This window comes from Doryrhamphus excisus, linkage group LG17 (genome assembly GCF_037039965.1).
Source record: "Doryrhamphus excisus strain RoL-2023G ecotype Guam linkage group LG17, RoL_Dexc_Guam_v1.1, whole genome shotgun sequence".
Classification (NCBI taxonomy): Eukaryota; Metazoa; Chordata; class Actinopteri; order Syngnathiformes; family Syngnathidae; genus Doryrhamphus; species Doryrhamphus excisus.
This window is the reverse complement of record NC_136373.1, coordinates 12,450,036-12,468,887: the sequence shown is the minus strand read 5'-3', so window position 1 is coordinate 12,468,887 and position 18,852 is coordinate 12,450,036. Positions and strand designations below refer to the sequence as shown.

At 40.1% G+C, this 18,852-nt stretch overlaps 3 protein-coding genes across 3 annotated transcripts; all 3 read right to left on the bottom strand.

Annotated features, from left to right (window-relative positions):
- Positions 1-512: 512 nt before the first annotated feature.
- On the bottom strand, positions 513-6,374 carry kdf1a (keratinocyte differentiation factor 1a). The gene is made up of 4 exons (XM_058084402.2): positions 6,079-6,374; positions 4,851-5,887; positions 4,684-4,758; positions 513-1,080 (listed from the first exon to the last, which is right to left on the bottom strand). The coding sequence occupies exons 2-4, from the start codon at positions 5,866-5,868 to the stop codon at positions 992-994; spliced, it is 1,182 nt and encodes a 393-aa protein (XP_057940385.2). The 5' UTR covers positions 5,869-5,887; positions 6,079-6,374; the 3' UTR covers positions 513-991.
- A 759-nt stretch (positions 6,375-7,133) lies between these two features.
- Positions 7,134-9,980, bottom strand: LOC131136986 (trophoblast glycoprotein-like). Its single transcript, XM_058084401.2, has 2 exons — positions 9,714-9,980; positions 7,134-9,639 (listed from the first exon to the last, which is right to left on the bottom strand). The coding sequence occupies exons 1-2, from the start codon at positions 9,971-9,973 to the stop codon at positions 8,649-8,651; spliced, it is 1,251 nt and encodes a 416-aa protein (XP_057940384.2). The 5' UTR covers positions 9,974-9,980; the 3' UTR covers positions 7,134-8,648.
- A 1,564-nt stretch (positions 9,981-11,544) lies between these two features.
- On the bottom strand, positions 11,545-17,853 carry LOC131136988 (transmembrane protein 222-like). The gene is made up of 6 exons (XM_078797632.1): positions 17,636-17,853; positions 17,384-17,468; positions 15,466-15,497; positions 15,214-15,310; positions 13,487-13,617; positions 11,545-11,691 (listed from the first exon to the last, which is right to left on the bottom strand). The coding sequence occupies exons 1-6, from the start codon at positions 17,752-17,754 to the stop codon at positions 11,604-11,606; spliced, it is 552 nt and encodes a 183-aa protein (XP_078653758.1). The 5' UTR covers positions 17,755-17,853; the 3' UTR covers positions 11,545-11,603.
- Between the last annotated feature and the right edge of the window lie 999 nt (positions 17,854-18,852).

The following is an 18,852-nucleotide window of genomic DNA, read 5'->3' as shown; positions in this document are numbered from 1 at the left end:
ACTAATGACTAAGGCACATCCATTTTGAGTAGTTACCAACTATGTAATGACGAAGGCACATACAGTTCGAGTAGTTACAGCGGAACTAATGACTAAGGCACATACATTTAGAGCAGTTACTGAGGAACTAATGACTAAGACACATCAATTTAGAGTAGTTACCGAGGAACTGACTAAGGAACATTAATTCAGAGTAGTTACTGAGGACAAAAGCACATAAATTCAGAGTTGTTACTGAGGAACTAATGACTAAGGCACATTCATTTTGAGTAGTTACCAACTACGTAATGACAAAGGCACATACATTTCGAGTTGTTATAGAGGAACTAATGATTAAGGCCCATAGAGTAGTTACTGAGGAACTCATTGAGAACAGTTTGGTAGGTTCCTTCCTTTGTGTAACTAATTGTAAAGTGTTCCCAGTGTATGTATTAACACTAGTACTGCACAAGTTACACAAATATTTAGAATTATGACATGCATCTTAAAACACTAAAATGCAAACAATCAAATACAAATATACATCTTTATTGAACTAACATGGAATGACACAAGCAGTAATTATTCTGTCCAAAACAGTACTCACCGCCTCAATGACTAAAAAAAAAAAACAACATGAGGTTGAACAACCCAGAGAGTAACTTAACCTGGCAGGAAATATGGCTTCAAAACAAAGGTCAAAACATCAATTCAGCGACATAAAAAAAAAGGCCTGAGTCAATGAGCCCTGACTGAACCTGCACAATTGCTTCCATAAGATTCCTGCAGTCTGACTGCCAAACCAACCAAGCACTTTACAAATACGTAGTATAAAAATGAATGTGCTCTCTCTCTGTATATAAAAAGTGTTGATTGGAGAGAGAGAGAGGGCAATGACACCAGGACAGCTTGTAACAAGTAGCAGCACTAAAATGAGCCAGCCAGAACTCGGTAACAGCATAAATGAAAGCCCGGATGGCAACCGGTAACCCTAACATGACCTTGTTGGCCTTCAGAGAAGCAGCAGCGGAGCGCCTGACGAGTCTGTCTCTGTGTCATGCTGGTAGGGTGAATAGGCCGTGGCGGTGCTGGACGAATGTGCTGGAAACAGAGACATAGCATTTGCATTTCGCGGAAAGTGGACATGCACTGAGATAAAGCACACAAACAATTGGCCAGGGACGCTATACCATAACTGTAGCAATTTCTGGCAAGTACTAACTGTGTACTACATGTACAAACATTCCTGAGTAGTTTTTTCACTTAGTGACTGTGTGCTCGGGGGGACAAGATTGACATCTAAAGGGAGGGGTTTGCAAAGTGCAGTTGGGGGAAGGGTTTTTCTTTCTAATTTATTTTAGACATGCATACTATGTTACATTATTGTTTCTCTAAAGGTCTTATCCCAGTACCCCATTTTTGGGTAGTTATTTTAGAAATATTTCAACGTTATGCTTCTGAATTTGGATATTTTTTTAAACTTCTTTCATGTTATGACTTAACCCTTAACTTTGCTTCTTCCTGCTCCTTTTCAGACATGTGTAGTAATGAGGTGTGTGTGTGTGTATATATATATATATATATATATATATATATATATATGTATGTGTATATATATGTATGTATGTGTATATATATGTATGTATGTGTATATATATGTATGTATGTATGTATACACATACATACATATACATACATACACACACACAACACCTCATTACTACACATGTCTGAAAAGGAGCAGGAAGAAGCAAAGTTAAGGCTTAAGTCATAACATTAAAAGAAAGAAGTTAAAAATAATATCCAAATTCAGAAGCACAACATTGAAATATTTCTAAAATTATAAAAATAACTACCCAAAAATGGGGTACTGGGATAAGACTTTCGGGAAAATACTCTGAATACTTTTTGGAAAGTGTGTGTCCCATTACAAAAAGTAACGTTGCATTTGAAAAAAGGAACATCAAACCAACAGTACAACATGGTGGTGGTAGTGTGATGGCCTGGGCTGTTTTGCTGCTTACCAATTACTTTTTTCCAGGTAATTTACAGTTTGATGGTGCCATTTCTATGCTGCAGCAGAAGGGTGCTGTCTCACAAGTCAATTCACTCAACATTTTCCAGCAGGAAGATGCTTTGACAAGACATGATGTCATGTAACTGCACATTTCCTAAGTAGAATACTGTATACTGTATGCCTGTAAATCTTCCATTAGTAAAATTTAATTGAAAATGCATTTCAGGACATTTTATGGGTGCATCCGTTGTTACCTTCCATAGGTGTCTAGTGTAAGATGGCACGTAACAAAAGTGTAAAAACAAAATGCCGGTCAGGGAAAAGTTGAACACTGGTAATTATCCATGTTTTTTTTTCCTGTAATTGTCATGACTGGCTAATCTGGCCGATTTAATAACAAAACAATTAATGGATTATTAATTAGTGACACACATTAATAAAGTGCTAATGTAAATACCATGTAGTCAAAAGCTAATGACTAGCATAAAATTGGCCAGTGAAGTGTGCCAAGAAACGACACATTTTTACTGGTTCAAAATGCATTAAAAGAAGTATTTCACAACGGCATGGAAACAGGAGTACAGAACATTCGAAAAATGAACTTAAGTTAGCACGTCAATAACTCTGCATTTGTGTCACTGTAGACATAATTGCATATATTTCATTATCAGCACCAGAAAAAGCTGTTACATTTTTTTATGAATTATTTTTTTATTCCACCAGACTTCTTCACGTTGTTTCTTAAAATCGTATCATGTTTTTTTTTTTAAGCCGATACAATCCTTGACAGCGGTGTGAACGTACCAGCGACACAAAGACATGTAACAAGACACCCTGTTCTTTCACCCGCGTCTTTGCAGAACAACAACAACAAAAAAACCCATGCTGCTGCACAGTAATCCATCTGAAATCCTAGTTGCTCACTAAAATGACAACAAACCGCAGGACATCTTGTGACATATATTTAATGTGACTTAATCTGTCATGTGACACGCTCAGCTCGAGGGGTGGACACGGATTGATCGCCAGGTGTAAGGTGACCGACCCAATAAGGGAACGTAAAACGGGAAGAAAAGACAGGAATGTGGCGCTTTCACTGTGACTGGGTGCCATATTACTGGGAAGCAGCTTAATACCATTATGATGAGGATGCGGATCCAACCGCTAATCATACAGTGCTTAATGCGGCTAGCAATGGAACCACTTCCTGTTTTGAAGTTATAGTAGCCCAGTCTGTAGATTTATATAGATTATTATAGAAAATAATGACAAAAAACTATTTTTTTCTCTGTGCTTTAGGGTCAGTATTGGTCTACCGCCCAGTGGTTGCTATCTTAAAAGGTCCCATTTCATGTAAAAATGACTTTTTAATATAATAATGAGAGTAATAATAATACGATGTGTGTCAAACTCAGGCCCCCAGGGGCCAAATATGTCCCATGCTGCAATTTCGCCTACTATATTGGGTAATACGAGCACAAATGTAACTATAGGGGTGTTACTTCATGTCTAGAGGGCTCTAACGATGGTGCTAATAATATAATAATGTATTTAGAAGGTCTTAAATGGCTTTTTACTTTTATTATGCCTACTATATTGGGTAATACGAGCACAACTGTAACTATAGGGGTGTTACTTCATGTCTAGAGGGCTCTAATGATGGTGCTAATAATATAATAATGTATTTAGAAGGTCTTAAATGGCTTTTTACTTTTATTATGCCTACTATATTGGGTAATACGAGCACAACTGTAACTATAGGGGTGTTACTTCATGTCTAGAGGGCTCTAACGATGGTGCTAATAATATAATAATGTAATTAGAAGGTCTTAAATGGCTTTTTACTTTTATTATGCCTAATATATTGGGCAATACGAGCACAAATGTAACTATAGGGGTGTTACTTCATGTCTAGAGGGCTCTAATGATGGTGCTAATAATATAATAATGTATTTAGAAGGTCTTAAATGGCTTTTTACTTTTATTATGCCTACTATATTGGGTAATAAGGAGCACAAATGCAACTATAGGGGTGTTACTTCATGTCTAGAGGTCTCTAATGATGGTGCTAATAATATAATAATGTATTTAGAAGGTCTTAAATGGCTTTTTACTTTTATTATGCCTACTGTATTGGGTAATACGAGCACAATGTAACTATAGGGGTGTTACTTTATGTCTGGAGGGCTTTAATGATGGTGCTAATAATGTAATAATGTATTTAGAAGGTCTTAAATAGCTTTATTATGCCTACTATATTGGGTAAAACGAGCACAAATGTAACTATAGGGGTGTTACTTCATATCTAGGGGGCTCTAATGATGGTGCTAATAATATAATGTATTTAGAAGGTCTTAAGTGGCTTTTTACTTTTATTATGCCTACTATATTGGGTAATACGAGCACAAATGTAACTATAGGGGTGTTACTTCATGTCTAGAGGGCTCTAATGATGGTGCTAATAATATAATAATGTATTTAGAAGGTTGTGACAGGTTTTCTACAGTATGTTTTGTCTACAAAAATATTCGGTTAATAAATAAAGAATCCTACTTTGCAGAAATTCACGTATCATAGACATCCCCGGAACCAATGAACCACGATAAATAAGGGATTACTGTACCCTATTGTGTATCGTCTGAATTGAGATAGCTGAAAAACATAATATGAGACTTTGTGGAACTCACTTCTGCCACTGTAATGTCTCATTTTCCTGGCCAGCTCGTCCGAGGGCGTCTGCTCCGACACTTTCACCTCTGGAACTACAGATGGGGTGAAGAGGAGGACAAACAAATAACTCTCATGGTCACGTGTGTCTGGTGTGTGGTGGGGTGTAAGGTTGAGCAAATCTTACAGTCGCTGCTCATGAAGGTGTTGGTCATGGTCTCGTTGCCGCTGTCAGGCAGCGTGCCGTCACTCCGCCCATTAGGACGCTGTCCTGCAGAATGATGACTCTTGTTTCTTTTCCCCTTGCGGGTGCTGATGCGAATGACTCCGTGCACCAGCTTGCACTCGGCCTCCTGCTCCTCCAGGTTGTAGTCCTGAGCGATGCTGTATATGAGCTCGCTGATCTCATTGGTCTTGCGGGAGAATGATGAGTCGGAGGTGCACTTGGCCAGCTGATCGATCTGGTGCAGGGCGTACAACTCCAGCAGCTTCTTAGTGATGAGCGAGTCAATATCTGTGCCCGTGTCACTCATGTCATCCAAGTCATAGTCCTCACGGGATAACAGGCTAGTGTTGCTGATTGGCCGATGGCTCTCCCCCCGGCCTGGTGTTCGGGTCCGCTTAGGGGCCGATACCGGATACCTCACCGTCTGACCTGCAATACGCACATCCGGGTAGCGGAAGCTGTCATTTGTGGGCAATTTATAGGTTTTAGGGGACTTGCTGGATTCAAGTGGAGTGGAGTTGGTAACAGCTATGTCATTAGGCGGGTGGGGCTCGCCACTCGCTTTAGGGGGATGGTCTGTGGAGCTCTCAGTAACAGGCAGGCAAGGCTCTCGGCTGCCATAAAATCCACAGGTCAGTACGCAACAGATAAGGGCCTTGCAGCCGCTCCAGCCCATGGAGGCACAGGAGCCACAGGCATGTCTGCTGGTAGGCGTGCTGTCTGCGGAGCCAGGAATGAATCCTATAGTGTCTGAGCCCCTTGCGGCGCCATTGCGTGGGGGTGCTTTACGACTATGTTTGGTCTCGGAGTAGCGGAAGTGGACATAGTGAGGATGATCTCCATGAGGATCCTTGTAGGAGTCTTGGTTAGTTGTATTCTCCCTTAGTATAGCCGGAGCGTGACTGTACTTCCCTGGTCTGGAGCCATGATGTTTATGGTGGCGGGATGCCGGTGGGGGCCCAGTGCTGCGGCCAGGCATGGCTCAGAACCCCTCTGACCTGATTGTTCAACACAATAATACACAACAATACACAAGTCAACTTCCACACAGCAATGCAGCGAATAAGACATGACTCCTCCTGACATGTTACACTGAATTACATTCACAAAACGAATGCAACGACTTGCTTTGTTTTGCAACAGGAAGTGTTACACCCCACACAAAATAAACAACAAAAGGAGCACTTACCGCATAAGAGTGTGTAGTTTACGTCAAACGGTATCACAAATGACTTTGAGTGCGGAAGTCGTAAAGGAAAGAAAAATTCCCTGCGCTAACGTCTCAAAAATGAAAGAAAAGGTTCCAACTTACAAGAAATGTACTTGCTTTCACTAAACACTAAACACAGGAAGAAGCGGAATTTAAAGCATTTTAAAGGAATTTAAAGTGAGAGCACTTTATTGCGTTGTCGAGTTGTCGCCCAATGTTTGGCTACTACCTGCGGCTAAAGCTAATCTTTGCTAGCAGGGCAGCCACCCACAGGTAAGTAGTGACGTCACGATAGGCGGATATTAATGCACAGGAGGAGGGGGAGGAATGACAGACGATAACAAAGAGGAGCAGGGATAAAAAACAAGTACAATATGGAGGAGGGGGGTTAACAGCAAAAATATGTACACACATATTCTCACATACAGCCGAGCCAGCAGGTGTAGTAAAGAAAGAAATCTTTCATTCTGCCCTATTTTCCCCACAGTGGACGCACTTAATCAACCCAGCCTTTCAAATGGAAACAGCAAGGCCTCCTTACCTGCTGTGAAATGAAGTGTGCTCACCATAAAGTCGCTCGAGAAAAATAAATAACAGCAAATATGCTTTTATTTTTTATGGGTAACACACAATAAGGATTACAGTATAAATTCTATGTGCTTCGCAATTATACTGTGTATACTCTCATTTATTTATCATGCCACTGAAAAAACTAGTATCATTAGCATACACTTCATTAGCCACACCTCCATATTTAATGTCATGTTGTAATACCCTTGTTGTATTTTGCAATGGAGTTGCTGTTTCTAATATTTTGCCCCCATTACAAGGTACAAATAGGGATGCAAAATATTAAAAGCAACTCTAACTACAATGCAGTTAATTTCTACTCAACAATAACAATGCATTACCATCCAATATCTATCACGCATAACCTCTCGGGTTGGGGTCAAGGTTGGAGCTGAAGCCCAGCTGGCTTTCAGCAAGAGGTGGGGTGCACCCTATACTGATAGCCAGTCAGTCACAGGGCAGATATAATAATAATAATAAATATACATTTTATTTATATAGACGCGTGGCAAACAACTATTCACACAAACACACAGTTGAGACTTGCTTGGCGAGACATAAACATGCTTTTGGGATGTGACCTTGTCCTTGTCTCTTCTCAGGGAGGCCGACTTGCGAACCACTACTCTACTGTGCTGCCGCCAATAATAATCATATTGTTCAATTCCTACTCCTGTACAGTCAATGTAAAAACATCATTATAACTATTCTATGAGTTTCTTTAGCATGTAATAAAATAACTGGGGTTGCAACAATTAATCGATTACCTAATTAACCAACAACTATTTTAGCAATCGATTAATCATGTTTTGATTTAAATATGTAAATATTCTCAGATTTCAGCCTCTCAAATGTGAATATTTTGAATTTGAAAGTGTTTTATAAATGAATTACAAAATTATCTACCGATTAATCGTTTATGACAATAACAAATAAACTACAAATAAACAGAAAAATACATTTCAAAACATTTTACAAGCTTATCATCAAACATAAGCTCCGAATGAAGCATATATTTGTACAAATCTAAGATAGTAACCCTACAAAAAAAAAAATTCTAATGCAGAGGTCTCAAACTCAATTTACCTGGGGGCCACTGGAACTAGGGTCTGGGCAAGGCTGGGCCACATCAGGTTTTCCAAAAAAAAAACAAAAAAACACATTTATTAAAAACAGAAAAATATACAAACTTTTTCAGTGCTTTGGTTCCGATTTTCTACAATAAAAGCTCTGATAAAACATTCAACTGTTCTCAAATATCTTAATTTTTATTTTTCTGCACAAAATAAGATGAAAAATAAATAAACAAATCAAGAATAAAGAAAATCAATCAATCAGTAATAAATAAATAAAAATAAAACAGCAAATAATAAAGACTTAAGAAACCACATATAGTTGGTGGGTAGACAAATTATTTTTTTCAGATTAAAATGAACAAAGCATTATTAGAGCCCTGTAGACATGACAAAACACGACTATAGTCACATTTATACTCTTTTTATTTACAACATATTGCGCAACTGCAGGGTCTTGAGACACATGCTAACTCGCAAACTAGAGAGCTAGCGACCTAAACGGTAGCCTTCAAGTTATTTCCTTTAAACTTAAATAGCCAAAAACTTACCACTTCCACACGGATAGGGAGGATAACTATTAACAGTTATTTAACCTTTAACATGAACATTAATCAAACGTAATCATTTTTTCTGGGTACATGATACCATACAGCATCCATATCAAACTTGCGGGGGCCGCACTAACATTAAACTTTCATATCAAGGCGGGGGCCTCAAACTAGTGCCCTGCGGGCCACATTTGGCTTGCAGGGTCGCGTGTTTGAGACCCCTGTTCTCGTGCTATCCAAGCAAAGAAGGCACTTTGAAAGGAAGGTTTATCCGTTAGAACTACAGTGCATGCACAAGCTCAGAGACGTAAATGAATCTACTGGCTGTAAATAGTCTAATCTAAAACATGTTGTCTTAAATAGCTTCAGAGGGAGATCTTAAGTTTCCACGTGGAGATGCGCTCATCTTTTTGACCTGTGGGCCTGCAGGAACAATGCAAGTGTCATTGGGCAGCTGCTGTGACAGAGATAATCCTGAATGCTCTTGCGCCCTGCTGCCGTCATCGTGTGCACAGATGTGTCCCAAGCGAGGGTCTGAGTCGATCTCATATCGGTAGTGATAACCCTCCATGACATCATGGCATGCGTCTCTCATTTCGATAATCCACCTCTTCATGCCTTTGCGATTGAGGTAGAGCACAAAGAGGAAGACCATGCCCACAAAGCCCAGCACCAGCCCCAGGAAGACGTAGGACGTCTGTAACGTGAGGTCGGTCATCTCTGTTTGGACCGGAATGACACATCCAATGGTTCGCACCCCGAGCCCTCTCACCCGGGTGTTGGTTAACACTTTAGGAGAGGTGCACCTCACAGCCTCCATGTCCACCTGAGCCCGCGATTCGTTCAACCAGGTAACAAAGCTCTGGATTTCACAAGAGCAGGAATAAGGGTTGTTTCCCAGAAGGATTCGGATGTTCCCGAGCTTCTCCAACTCTTTGAGATCATCCTCTCTGAATGTCCTGAAGGCGTTGTGCGTCATGTCAAGCAGTTCCAAGTCATTCATACCGGAGAAGGTTCCGGTGTAGACTGCCGCAAGAGAGTTGTTAGCCAGGAAGAGCTGCTGCAGATTAGGAAGATGGGAGAACATCCCCGGTGGAAGAAGTGCCAGGTGATTCCCAGAAAGGTCCAGGCGGAGAAGCCCCCGAAGGTCTCCCCATCGCAGAGCTGTTGTGAGGTCCGTCAGGGCGGTGAAGTTGTAGAGTGAGCGGCTCAGGTTGAGCTCCTGCAGAGGACTGCCGGGGATGCTGAGAGCCTCTGGGTGGATGAGTGCCAGCTGGTTGCCACTAAGGTCCAGGAAGCGCAGGTTGACGAGAGCAGAGAAGCTGTGGGAAGCCATTGCTGTGATCCTGTGGAGACAACGACAACGGTTAACATATACACACAACTCAAGAGTGTGTGGTATGATTCCGTGCATTCTCACCCATTATTGCTTAGAATGACATTGGAAACGTTCTCCAGCTCTGCAAAGGAATGGGGTCCAATCTTGTGAATATTATTCCCTGTAATGATGACAGTCCTTGCATATCCGGGGATTCCTTGTGGCACCGTGAGAAGATCCTTAGAGATACACTTCACTGTACGAGTGACAACAAAACATTCACAGCTACCGGGACACGCCGAGCACCGGTACTGGGCACAAAATAGTAATCCCATAAGCAGGCAGACTGCAGAAATACACATGTCTCAAGTCTAACCAATAAGAACACAAACAAGAGTAGAATAATTACAACAGAGTATATTTTCATGCAGCAGATCTCACAAACTAAAAAGAACAATGCAGAGGAGGCAAAAAGCGCTCCAGCAATAGTCCCTCCTCATCTGCTGCACTCTGGGAATAAAGGGTCCTGTGAATTGATGGGGGTTCTTTTCGCGCAGAATCTGGTGGATGAAAAAAAGCGTGTAGTTCCCTTAAAGGTACAGCGGACAATCAGAGCATCCAATGGCTGTGACCTCCAACTTTACAATCAGATCAGACACAATTCAATACTGATGTGGTACAAACAAGTGCCGTAATAGTATCATACAGTTAAGAATGCACTGATACAATAACTTTTTGTAGCTATAATTTTTTACATTTAGATTTAATTGTAAATGGTGCAAGTTGGGTTTGACAAACTGTACCTGTATACTTGTCCTTACCAAATGTCATGACATCACTACTAAAAACAAAACAAGTATAAACTGTAGCTTTAAGTGGTTCACTAGCTGACTAGATCGCTTTAGTTTAAATGTTACTGTGATAGGAACAAGCCCCGGGCGTCATAGCAATGCTGATGTTTCAAATTTGCGTGATTCATATCTTTCATTCATACCTATGGACAATTTGGAGTGGCCAATTAACCTAGCATGTTTTTGGAATATGGGAGGAAACCGGAGTACCCGGATAAAACCCACGCATGCACAGGGAGAACATGCAAACTCCACACAGAAATGGCGAGGGTGGAATCGAACTCAGGTCTCCTAGCTGTGTGGGCTGTGCGCTAACCACTCGGTATTTGTATTTGAGTTGACTTTGTTTATTTGGTCAAGTTTAAGCTTCAAAATGCTAACTCATTCAATACCAGAAACATATTTATATGTTTTTGTCATCCCGAAGGCCCGATCCCAACAATGTATTTATACGTACTTTACGTTTTTTGCGTGGGAGGCAAAACGATGATGTTGATGACGCAACTCTGCATCAAAATCATCTTAAAACGGCTGGTACTGAAGGGAAAAATGTCAAATGAGTTAATTGGCGCTAATGAGTTAATCGTAGCTCATTTAAATGTCATCATCATTCCTCTTATCGGCCCAATAATTATCGTGCATCCCTAAATACAGTACTGCTCATTTTACGTTAAAATTACATTCTCTAGTTCAGTCAAGATATAAAATAATAATACAAAAAAAAAAAATCACATTTATCAATTCCAGGTCATCTCTCCTCCTGTGGGTTCTACATCATCCTGTCTTCGGTAGTGCTTCTTATCTCTTAATCTCCCATATAATTGATGAATACGTTCAGCATTGAAATTGCGTAGTGATTCATGTTGTCACTGCCATTTTTCATCATGGAACTGTACATTAGCCAGTTGGGGAACAACATTTATCATGAAAAATACATATGAAAGCCAACCGTACCGCTATACTGTACTCTATTGTCATTTCTCAGCAAACAACAGGGAGCTTTTAGTAGAGAATAATAAATAGGAATTACTCTGTGGAATAATATTAAGGCCCTAAGTACCCTTCTGGACATGATCACATCACTACATACAAATCTCTGACTATGAAGCATAAAGCAAATCAAAGAAATGGCTTTGCTGCATTACTGAAGGTTGAATGTCAGGACAAACATGGCAAAGACTCCGCAGAGCATGACGAAGGGTAGCCAGGTCTTGAGGAACGCAGGCCAGCTGAAGGATAGAAAGGGCAAAGTGTGTTAGAGGGTTTGTTAGCAGCATAGCATAACACCCCCCCCCTCCTACTCTTTCTATATATTGTAGAGACATGTGAGGCGTACATATGGCGCAGTCTCGTTTGCTCCCACAGTCCCAGCGCTCGTTGTCCTACTGTCCTTTCCCCCCCACCCTGTACAGGGAGCCCCAGCGGAGAGGTGACCTCCAGCAGAGGCACGTAGGGGAGCGCTTCTGTCAGTGATTAATTACACGACTCCCCCTCTGTTAAACAGACTCCTGTGGCGTGGGAGTGGATGTGCAGAGGCAGCACAAACTGTGACGCCGGCTTTCTCTATGTGGGTCAGCGGAGAATAATGAGGGGTGCACTCTCAGCCATATGTCTGCAAGGAGTAGGAGAGCAGGTTGAACACAATGCATGCAGGGTTGTGACGTAGATGCTTTATGAGGCTTCAAATGATAATAATAATAGATATGATGAAGTGGCGTTGAGCTGCCACGCTGCAAATAAGTGGAATAAAATGAAATAAAATGTGATTTTAACATGTGATGCTCACAGTCGGTATACAATATCCTCCAAAAGAATGAAAATGGACCAAATATGACAAAAATACTGTATATACAGTATTATGTCCTGACAGATAAAGTCCAATATTATACTATTTTGAACTTGTGCCTTGGCCTATTCTATACACAAGATTGAACATGGCCTCCCATCATAATAAATCTAAATGCAAAGCTGAGATGAACGCTGTTTTTTGACCTGCTTTGCATTGCATGTCATGAAGTCATCAAAAGGTGAATGATGTCATATGTAATGGTAATGGTAATGGTTTTATTTCATTTGAACATGCATCAGATTACAATTGAATGCATCCCATAATCTGTTCACAGTTCACAAGGAGTAGGAAGAAGCAAAGCTTATTAAATCCTACCCCTCCATCCGGTACTTTTACAATCAGTAACTGTTACATTTGTTCACTTCCTGCTTTCTTAATATAGTTTAAGGTTTTTTTATTTTTGTTTTGTCACATACCGAAGTAGGAGGTGATATGACCATCCAATGACATAATGGTTACCATAGTAACTGTCAATATAGTGATATGTATAGCACATCATGACTGGTTCAAGACTCTTCATCCTTGTATTTAGCAAACATCAACTGCTTGTATTGTTTCTTGAATTGGCTCATCGTTGTGCATTGTTTGAGGGTCTTACTCAATCCATTCCATAGTTTGATTCCACATACTGAAATGTGAATATACTGAATATGTCATTGGATGGTCATATCACCTTGTACTTCGGTACGAGACAAAAATAAAAAAAATAAAAAAAACTATATTAGGAAAGCAGGAAGTGAACAAATGTAACAGTTACTGATTGTAAAAGTACCAGATGGAGGGGTAGGATTTAATAAGCTTTGCTTCTTCCTACTCCTTTTGGACATGTGGAACTGTGAACTGATTATGGGATGCACTCAATTGTAATCTGATGCATGTTCAAATGAAATAAAACCATTACTCTATATGTGGAATTTGCATGTTCTTTTCATGTGATTGGGTGGTTTTACTTTGCTTTCCTCCCACAGTCCAAAAACATGCATTGTAGACTAACTGGTAAATTTCAATTGTTGTTGTCATGTGATGAATTGGTGACCAGTCCAGCATGTACCCTGCCTCTCCTCCAAAGTCAGCTGGGATGGGCTCCAGTAGTAGGCAGTATTTCACCCACTGAGAGGTCCCTTGCACCCACCTTGACATTAAAATTCAGGTATGAATAGATTTTGAATGCTTACCTTACATATTTGCCATGAATTAGCGAAAGCACACACAGGTTGACCATGTTCCAAGAGGTGCTGTTGTCATAGCGCATGAGGTTGAGAGCCATGGCAACGTGGGAATGGCAGTTATCTAAGCACAAGTTGTGCTTGAACAAAACAAAAAGGAGTTATTAAAAATGATATGGTGCTGAAGAAAAACAACAACACAAAAACATCAGCAAATAGGAAAGAGTCACCCGTTGGGTGATTACTATGCATGGGTGATGATGTTTCACCTGGCAACAATTGAACCCTCACTAGACACGTTTACATGGAACCAAATATTCCAATTCCATTCAGGTTATTTGCTCAAACGGAAAGAATGTAACCTTTGTATACACCTCATTCCGAAAGAAAAGTGCCAATCCGAATGAATATATAATGGGATTCACAGGGGTGGAATATTCCTTTCCCCAATCCGATTGAGGTATCTTGTACCCGCTCAAACGGAAAGTTGTCAGACTGTGTTCTTTCTTCTTCTTCTGTTGTTTATTGGCGGTTGGCAAGCAGCTTTGGTGTGCATTAGCGCCATCTGTGGAACAGAATCTAAACCCTTCTATACGCCATTCACAAGTCCAGTTTGATTAAAAAAGAAAATACATATCTATATAAAACATGTGCCAAGCTTAATTATAAAATATTAGCAAGATTGAACTTTATCTTTTCCTGTTCCCGGGTGCGTTCTTTCAGCGAATGCTGAGATATGACGTAACACGCAGCTCCAGACGTTCTTTAATTTAAACAAATGACAATGTCAAATCAATGTCAATCAAAGCAATCGGCACTGGACTGCTGCGGAAAGTTTGTTTTTGATTCAAACTAAATTTCAAGACTGGACGAAGGAAAAACTGGCAATACGGAGTTATTCCAACAAGTGAAAGAAAAACTGGAGGAAGTCGGTATCACGTGATGTTGGTGTTTACGCTTTACTGGGCATGCCCCATTGACTATTCTGGTCGATTATAGCGGCGCATGTAGACACGCCATTGGAATATTCCTTTCCATGTATACCATTGCTTTCCAAAAGGTCATTCGGAAAGAGAAAAACTCCTCATGTAAACGTGGCTACTGATGCAGTGAGTAGCTACCATGTCAAAAGACACATCCTGGTGAAAAATACATGAATTATTGAGGTAACTACTCAAGGCTGTATAAGTTTCTTCAAAGTTTGTGGGTCTTTTTATTGTCTTTATTCATGCTTGAACTATGCTCCTGCCAGCAACTCTTACAGTGGTTTGTACAGATAAATAAGATAAAACCAGGGTTCGATTCCACCCTCAGCCATCTCTGTGTGGAGTTTGCATGTTCTCCCCGTGCATGCGTGGGTTTTCTCCGGGTAAAAACATGCTAGGTTAATTGGCGACTCCAAATTGTCCATAGGTATGAATGTGAGTGTGAATGGTTGTTTGTCTATATGTGCCCTGTGATTGGCTGCCGAGTGCAGGGTGTACCCCGCCTCTCGCCCAAAGATAGCTGGGATCCCCCACGACCATTGTCAGGAAAAAGCGGTAGAAAATTAATGAATGAATCAATCAATCAATAGTACAAGGAGATTGCTAAAATCAAACTTTATTAAAAAGTGGGTAAACTTTGTGCAGCAGTCCAAATTTTGTCATCAAATACCAAAACGTGGTATATAATAATGCAACTAAATTTTTGTGTGAGTGACCCTTTTTTTGTCCAGCCAGTGTATGAAATCTTACCGGCCTGCATTTGTATTCCTCGGATGCATCATGCACCGCTGTGTCCCAGGTAACAGCACCATTGCCACACACTTTGTCCACGTCAAGCTTCCAGTACCTGCAGTATAGTATAGTATAGTATAGTATAGTATAGTATAGTATAGTATAGTATAGTATAGTATAGTATAGTATAGTATAGTATAGTATAGTATAGTATATTCATACCTGGGGATCAACATCAATTAAAATTATTTTTGGAGTTTGATGACTTACTTTGTTGGTCTTCCAAAACCCATGCTGTCCTCCTGGAAAATGAATAACATGTATTGAGAATGAATGCATATGGATGTTTGGATTAAAGGGGACCTATTATACTCATTTTCGACCCTTTTATTGAGTTGTGTAGAGCAGCTACACACAATAACCGACACAGAAAACTTTTTTGATTTTCCAGCATCTGCACCTATTCCAGCTGTATTTCCTTTGATTTGTGCTTCCTGCCAAAACGGTCTGTCTTAATTCATTCCACCCACTCCGCTGTGATTAGTCACATGTCCAAAATGCAGGAAGTGCCTCTCTGTGACATCACAAAGGAACGGTTTTACCACGCCTATTGACACCGAGCGTTAGTGAGCCATCACAAATTTGTTTTAGGGCTCACTTCCAAATGCTGAAACCTCATTATCTGAAACTTTGGCATCGTTTAACACGAGAATACAACATTCTAAATACATTTATTGGTCAGAAAAGTGGAAAAAGCATAATAGGTCCCCTTTAATTACCCATGGCAAAATGCCAAGTCATTTTTAGCATTTCACTGAAGTGACGTATAGCAAGTTTTACAATCAGTATTCACTAGGGATGCTCCAATCGATTAGTATTGGCTGATTTCCATAAAAAATACTGCTTTTTGAAGCAGATCACAAAAAGCCAACTGGCTGGGATTATTCGCCTAACTGATGGTTCAGTTTTTCATTCATTCATTTTCTACCGCTTATATTAGAGGCGGGGTACACCCTGGACTGATCGCCAGCCAATCACAGGGCACATATAGACAAACAACCATTCACACTCACATTCATACCTATGGACAATTTGGAGTCGCCAATTAACCTAGCATGTTTTTGGAATGTGGGAGGAAACCGGAGTACCTGGAGAAAACCCACGCATGCACGGGGAGAACATGCAAACTCCACACAGAGATGGCCGAGGGTGGAATTGAACCCTGAAATCCTAGCTGTGAGGTCTGCACGCTAATCACTCGCAGGCCGTGCAGTCAGTTCAGTTGTTGTCTGTCATAAATAAAACAAATAGTTCATTCATTCATTTTCTACCTCTTATCTTCTCAAGGGTCACGGGGGTGTTGGAGCCTATCCCAGCTGTCTTTGGGCGAGAGGCGGGGTACACCCTGGACTGATCGCCAGCCAATCACAGGGCACATATAGACAAACAACCATTCACACTCACATTCATACCTATGGACAATTTGGAGTCACCAATTAACCTAGCATGTTTTTGGAATGCGGGAGGAAACCGAACCAGGATTGAACTCGGGTCTCCTAGCTGTGAGGCCTGCACGCTAACCACTCGTCTGCCGTGCGGTTCAGTTGTTGTCTGTCATAAATAAAACAAATAGTTGTAGACTCTAAAAGTGAGGAATTTATTTCCCATGTATTCGTATTAGATTAGATTAGATTCAACTTTATTGTTATTGCTCATGTCACTGGTACAGGGCAACAAAATGCAGTTAGCATCCAACCAGAAGTGAAATTTTATAAGTACCTTAGTAGTAAGCAAATGTAGAAAAATGGACAGATCTACAAACTATAACAGGCTATGACTATAATACAGTGAGGATATGTACAGGGATATAAATGACTATAATATGGCTATTGCAGATTATACAGATTATAAACAGTATGTACAGTATGTATTACTCCAACACATGAAATTAAATCCAGATTTGTGTCAATAGTACAACTTTTGTTTCTGATGTTTTGACTATGTTTATTTTTGAATAGTTACCTATTACCAGGGGCCCTTGGGCTTGTCTAACGGCAGCCCTGGCTAATACCACTCATCATAAATACACGGATAAATAGAAAAATGTACAGTTAATCCATGAAATCCAGATTGGAGCATCTCTAGTACTCACAAGTGTGGATAAATGGAGTAGAAAAGCGACACCAACCGAGACAAAGTAAGAGCCAGCAAAATCTCTTATGACTCCAGAAGAGGTGCATATCCCCATATGACCAATGAATGGCAGCACCCACCTGCAGAATTAAAACCGTCATAAACATATATATATATATATATTCGATACAGAAGCCAATATATGATGTAACGTACTGAAGTTCAGTATACTGTCTTTTTATTCGACCTAGCAAAACAAGCTACATATCTGCTTAAGCTAGCAAGACCATGAGCATTAGCTTCTTACGAGAGAATAGGAATGGGAGTCCACACAACGCAGTAGGGATAACGGCAGTTCTTTCTGTCGTTTTTGTACACATCTCCGTGATAATTCATCATTATGTCGATATCGTCCGTCTCCGCCATCACTGCTTCAACTCGGACGGGAGACGACCACAGTGACGAAGAGGCGGCGCGCAGTCATGTCACTGGAGACGAATTTAAACAGCCCTTGAACGCAGCGCTGTTTATAAATAGGTCAAACGGGGCGTTTGGAAAATCACGGATTTATGACTGCTTTGATGTTGTTCTAGTTTTAAATGAAAATAATGCGTATTATCAAAAGAGAAATTTGACCATCACATTCATAAAGATTTAAAGTCATTTGTGTTATTGTTTTTGCAAACTGAGCCATCACAAAATTGTACAATGGTACAAGTTGCTAAAGAACAATGAAATGGATAACTTTTAACCTTTGTCTTTGACAACACAAGAAATGGTCCAGGTACAATTTATGAATATTGACTATGTCAGATATCTTCTTTTTTTGTCCTTTCACTTAATTTGTCCTAAAACGGGGGTCTCAAACACGTGGCCCGCGGGCCAAATGTGGCCCCGCAGGACACTAGTTTGAGGCCCACGCCTTGATATGAAAGTTTAATGTTAGTGCGGCCCGTGCAAGTTTGATATGGATGCTGTATGGTATCATGTACCCAGAAAAAATTATTACGTTTGATTAATGTTCATGTTAAAGGTTAAATAACTGTTAATAGTTATCCTCCCTATCTGTGTGGAAGTGGTAAGTTTTTGGCTATTTAAGTTTAAAGGAAATAACTTGAAGGCTACCGTTTAGGTCGCTAGCTCTCTAGTTTTCGAGTTAGCATGTGTCTCAAGACCCTGCAGTTGCGCAATATGTTCTAAATAAAACAAGTATAAATGTGACTATAGTCGTGTTTTGTCATGTCTACAGGGCTCTAATAATGCTTTGTTCATTTTAATCTGAAAAAATATAATTTGTCTACCCACCAACTATATGTTTATTATTATTATTATTATATTTATTTATTACTGATTGATTTTCTTTATTCTTGATTTATTTATTTTTCATCTTATTTTGTGCAGAAAAATACAAATTAAGATATTTGACAATAGTGGAATATTTTATCAGCGCTTTTATTGCAGAAAATCGAACCAAATGAAAAAAATTTTTTTCATAAATTTTTCTGTTTTCAATAAAAGCGTTTT